The following is a 4,918-nucleotide window of genomic DNA, read 5'->3' on the forward strand; positions in this document are numbered from 1 at the left end:
CTCTGGTCTATGAATCATCAGTGGTTGATCTGGGAGTGGGGAGATTCACTTTCATGCTGAGCCACTCATATAACTGAAAAATTGGTTCATTGGCTTTTTGGCTTATTTATAATATGGGGATTATATAGTCTTCAGACATTTCTGTTTAAAACAGTGAATGATTAGGCAAACAATTCCCAGTCTCTAGAATTCTGGAATCCTGGTCAACATTATTGTCAGTTCATTAATCAAGACTCTGCATGACTCTATTGAACTTGTTCTCCATGATTCTGGTCTCTGCCTTCTAAGGCACCCATGTTCTACCATAAGAAATCTGAATAGTCATCTAAATTAGCTTACTCTTTAGATCAACTAGTGGTACTTCTGCCAGAAAAACTTCCTTGCAAACATTGTGAGTTTTTGATGAATTTTAATGGGATTTATGCCATTAGACAAAAACTACAGTTACCAACATGTGTAAGCCCTTTCCATACTTGGGCTCCCTATGATGCTACTGCACTACAGTGACTTATTTATTTATTTTATATAATCTCTTTCTTTCTTTTTTTTTTTTTTTCCAACTGAAGAGAGTGCAATTTCCTTAAGATTCATAGAAGGTGTTTTGTCTGTTTCAGTGTTTACATAAGGTAATGTATTAAATTGTGCTGAAGTCTTAACAAAGATTTTGGAGTTACAACTTGTACTGGATTTTTAGCCTGGCATTCTTTCTTAATGACATTCTTTACTGAGGGAAATAATTTTAAATGATAAATTACTGTTGACTGCTAACCAAAAAGCTGGTGGTTCAAACTCACCAAGCAATCCTTGAAAGGAAGATTGGGCAATTTACTTCTGTAGAGTTACTGCCTTGGAAAACCAAGGAGGGTCACTATGAGTCAGAATACACTCCACAGCAGTGAGTGAGTGTGAGTAAGAGTGTACTGACCCATTTTTTGTGTCATGTATTATTTTTTACTCATCTCTCTAATCTTATATTTTACCATAAATCATGAAAAGTCAACTAACATTTTTAATATTCTGTCTGGACATCTCTTGAGCTAGGTCTATGGATTCTTAAAACACACATACCCAAATCCCACTGCCATCGAGTCGGATCTGACTCACAGTCTGAGTAAAACGTCCTGAAGTAAAATTTTGACAAATATTTCCCAATATGTTCTTAAATACTACTGTTTACTTTTAACACTGATTATTTCATTGTGTTATACAAATTTAGTATCTACTGTGGTTTTTCAAAATCTTATGTTTTTATTGAACAATGACTCCTCATCAAAATTATTTCCATCATATATCAAAAATGCAAAGTATGTAGTTGTTTTATAGTAAACTATATATCATATGCTTGACAGTAAATCAATGATTCATGCTTATTTCTGAGACCTTAATTTCATAACAAAAATATCACTGCAAATTATAACAGAGCTCAAATATAATTTTAATTAGTTTGCTAATTATTAAATTAATCATACAGTAACAATGAAAAATTGTATAGAAAATTGACAAAGCCAGGCCAATTAATTCAATTAAACACAAATGAAGAAATTAAGTGGGATGAACAAAACAACAGAACAATATTTTAGAAATGTGTCCTGTATTAGTTTTGGTGCTACCTTTTTGACAAATTATACTCAGTGTTGATATCACATACAAAGTTTTTCCATCTGCCGCTTCAAGATTCCTTTGACTTCGCTATTCCTCACTGTGTATATAAGAGGATTCAGCATAGGTGTGACGATGGTGTAAAAACCTGAGACCACCTTATCATGGTTCACTGAATGGTAAGACTTGGGCCTCATGTAGATGAACATGGCTGTACCAAACAAAAGTCCCACAACTGCTAGGTGAGAAGAGCAAGTGGTAAAGGCTTTCTTTCGGGCTACAAATGACTGCATATGGAGAACTGCAGCCAGGATTAAGCTGTAGGAGGCCAAAATGAGAGCCAAAGGGATCAAGAGCATCAAAATGCAGCAGATATACATGAAAAACTCAAAAATTGTGGTGTCAGCACATGCAAGCTGCACCAGTGATGGTGCTTCACAAAAGAAGTGATTGACTTCCCTTGAGTGACAATAAGGGAAGCTCAAAGTGGCACCAGCCTGCATTAGCCCATCAACTCCTCCCAGGAACCAGGAACTTGCTGTCATAAGCAAGCAGATTTTTTGACTCATGAGAATGGGATAGCGCAATGGGTGACATATGGCCACATAGCGGTCATAGGACATAGCTGCTAAGAGGAAGCACTCACCCCCTCCTATAGTGAGAAATAGGAAGATCTGGGCTCCACAGCTTGTGGGAGAGATAGACCTAGTGTCTGTCAGGTAATTGGATGCCATTTTGGGAATGACTGTGGAGACCAGCATCATGTCCATGAGGGAAAGCTGGCTAAGCAGGAAATACATGGGTGTATGGAGTCGGGGACCCATGTGGATGAGAATGATCATAAGGGCATTACCCATCAGTGAGATAATGGAGATCATGAGCACCACGGCAAAGAGGAAAAGGTGGATCTGGGTGTGGTTAAAGAGCCCTAGAAGAATGAAGTTTACATCTCTAGTGTCATTTGTATTCCCCATAGCTCTACTGTGACCTGAAAAATGTAAGAATGATAAATAAATGAGATTTACTTTAAGAAAAGCTTGGATATATCCTTAAGAAAACTTGGTCAAATGGCTGGAAAATCTCAGAATTGGGGGCTTACTTTTATTTTAATTTTTTACTTACTAACAAGAATTTTGTCATAGCATCCTACCATCCACCACTGTAGTTACTAAAAACCATTTTTGATTCAAACTAAATTGATTATTGTATGTACATAGTAGTACAAATTAAACCCCATTTTTTAAAAATAATTTGTCAGTATGCTACACATAATTTTCCCATGGTGTTAAAATATTACTTATGAAATCTCAGTTCTTTATAATTTTGATATTTCTAAAGGAGATTCAGATTTATGTACTTTATTCCTCCTGACTATTACTTTTACATGTATCTCAGATATGGAGTAAATATTTTCTCCCATAACATTTTTCAATATCAAGACAAATTAAAATTTCAAAAGGTACTAAAATGTAAACTCATAAAAACATGTTTACTGGGGAAACAAAATGAAAAATTTAAAATCTTCTGTACTACACTCACATGCAGTCTACAGTTCAAACACACCAGACTTTCAGCCACACCAGACTTACAGCTGTATGCTTCACCATATACCTTATATCATTTTGACTTGTGTTTCTGGTTAGAGTGTTTATGTGTCATTATGTTTAGAATGCTCTCAACTTTTTAATTTTGGGCATGCTATGTTTTAAAATTAAAATGCTGAACTTAATTGAATATTTCCATTAAAAATGAATAATTTCATAAATGAACATAATGAATTTTTATTACATGCATACTTTCACATTACTTTGGTCTTCAATTATATTCTTTTAAAATAAATGACAAAAATACACCTTTAAATATGACTTACCCAAATGATCTTATAACCACCAAATGAGCCTGAGGTCCAGCATATCCTACAAATAAAATATACAGCTACTCATTCACTTTTACCAGCATATCCTACAAATAAAATATACAGCTACACATTTACTTTTGGAAGATGGTGGAATAGGCAGACAGACTGAACACACCCTCTTCAACGAAGAAAAGGTGAACCAGTTAACACAGATATGGAAGAAAATCTTGGAGTTCTGAACTTTGAAGGGAAGGATATAGAAGTGGACTAAACTCTAACTAGCAGAAAAACTTGCATGAAAACACCAAAAAAAAAGGAGACTTATGGAGCTGCAGTCTTTCAGTGATCCTGATGGCACACACTGATAGGATATTGCCAAGTTGTGTTAGGATCTAAGAATTAACCTAAAAATTGGCCCTCAAAGTTGGGGGTGCACAGAAGATTGCACTGGTGGCTGGTGAATAAAAGGCGAAGCAGTGAAGAGTAAGGTTGGCTGAACTGTGGAGTTTTGCCTGCATGGAGGGTGAGGCCATTTTGAAGTTCACAAGCCCTTTGACCATTTTGGATATTTAAAGTGACAATATTCTCCTAGATTCCAGGGAACTAAGAATAGACTCCACTTGCTGGGAACCACAAGGACATTCCAGACACGAATGACTGGAAAGATGCAATATTCCCCTTGTTACTCTTATACCCCACAACCTCTTGGTAAATGGAAGTGTGGCCATCCCTCACTCCCACCCACCTTCTGGGCCAGCAGGAATTCCATCCCAGTCTGTATGCTCGGACAGAGCCTAGGTGCCTGGTGCCCCTCTGCTCAGATTTCATTTCCTGTATTTTTTTTTTTCAGTTTGTTTTTGTCTGTTTTAAAATTATTAGTTTAATAGTATTATTTTTGTCCTTTTTATTACTATTCTTTATTCTTCTCTTCCCAGGTTCCAGTTTTCAGCCTTTTCTCTCTTACTTGTTCCTGGCTCCCATTATTTTATTTCTCATGGTTAACCCTATTTCTTGTTTTTCTTTTTGCATTTTTCACAATTCTTTCTTCACTATTCTCTTACTCTGCTTTCTTCCTCTCCTTGCCCTCTCCCCAGATACTGTGTTTATTTTTCTTTTTTTAGTTATTGCTCCTGTGTCTTTACACAGTGCTTTTTTTTTTTTTTACCTTTTTATTTTTTTGGTGGTTATTCAATTTTTGTCTTACTTAGGGGCAAACAGCAACAGTTCCCATATGACAAAACAACACATGAATTTCCTGCAGCTACACTTAGTGAGAACCACCACTTCCTTCTCCACCAACTGGCTAACGATAAATGACCACCAGGAAAAGCCAGAGTCACCAATAAATACTCTTCACAAACAGTTAACAGAGATCTAAATACAACAATGTAGCAGCATCTCAGAGACAACAGACCATCACAGCCCACACAAAGAAGCAAGATAAAGTGGTAGAAACAAGGG

At 36.2% G+C, this 4,918-nt stretch overlaps 1 protein-coding gene across 1 annotated transcript; it reads right to left on the reverse strand.

The window, feature by feature from the left end:
- Nucleotides 1-1,640: 1,640 nt before the first annotated feature.
- LOC103212035 (olfactory receptor 2T33-like) lies at nt 1,641-2,573 on the reverse strand. Its single transcript, XM_007958035.1, has one exon. The coding sequence runs from the start codon at nt 2,571-2,573 to the stop codon at nt 1,641-1,643; it is 933 nt and encodes a 310-aa protein (XP_007956226.1).
- Nucleotides 2,574-4,918: the final 2,345 nt, after the last annotated feature.

Source organism: Orycteropus afer, unplaced genomic scaffold, assembly GCF_000298275.1.
Source record: "Orycteropus afer afer isolate SDZICR_OR568_19922 unplaced genomic scaffold, OryAfe1.0 scaffold00840, whole genome shotgun sequence".
In the NCBI taxonomy this organism is placed as follows: Eukaryota; Metazoa; Chordata; class Mammalia; order Tubulidentata; family Orycteropodidae; genus Orycteropus; species Orycteropus afer.

What these genes read in the sequence shown, in the direction of transcription:
- LOC103212035 (XM_007958035.1), bottom strand. Translation starts at nt 2,573, where the DNA reads ATGGGGAATACAAATGACACTAGAGATGTAAACTTCATTCTTCTAGGG.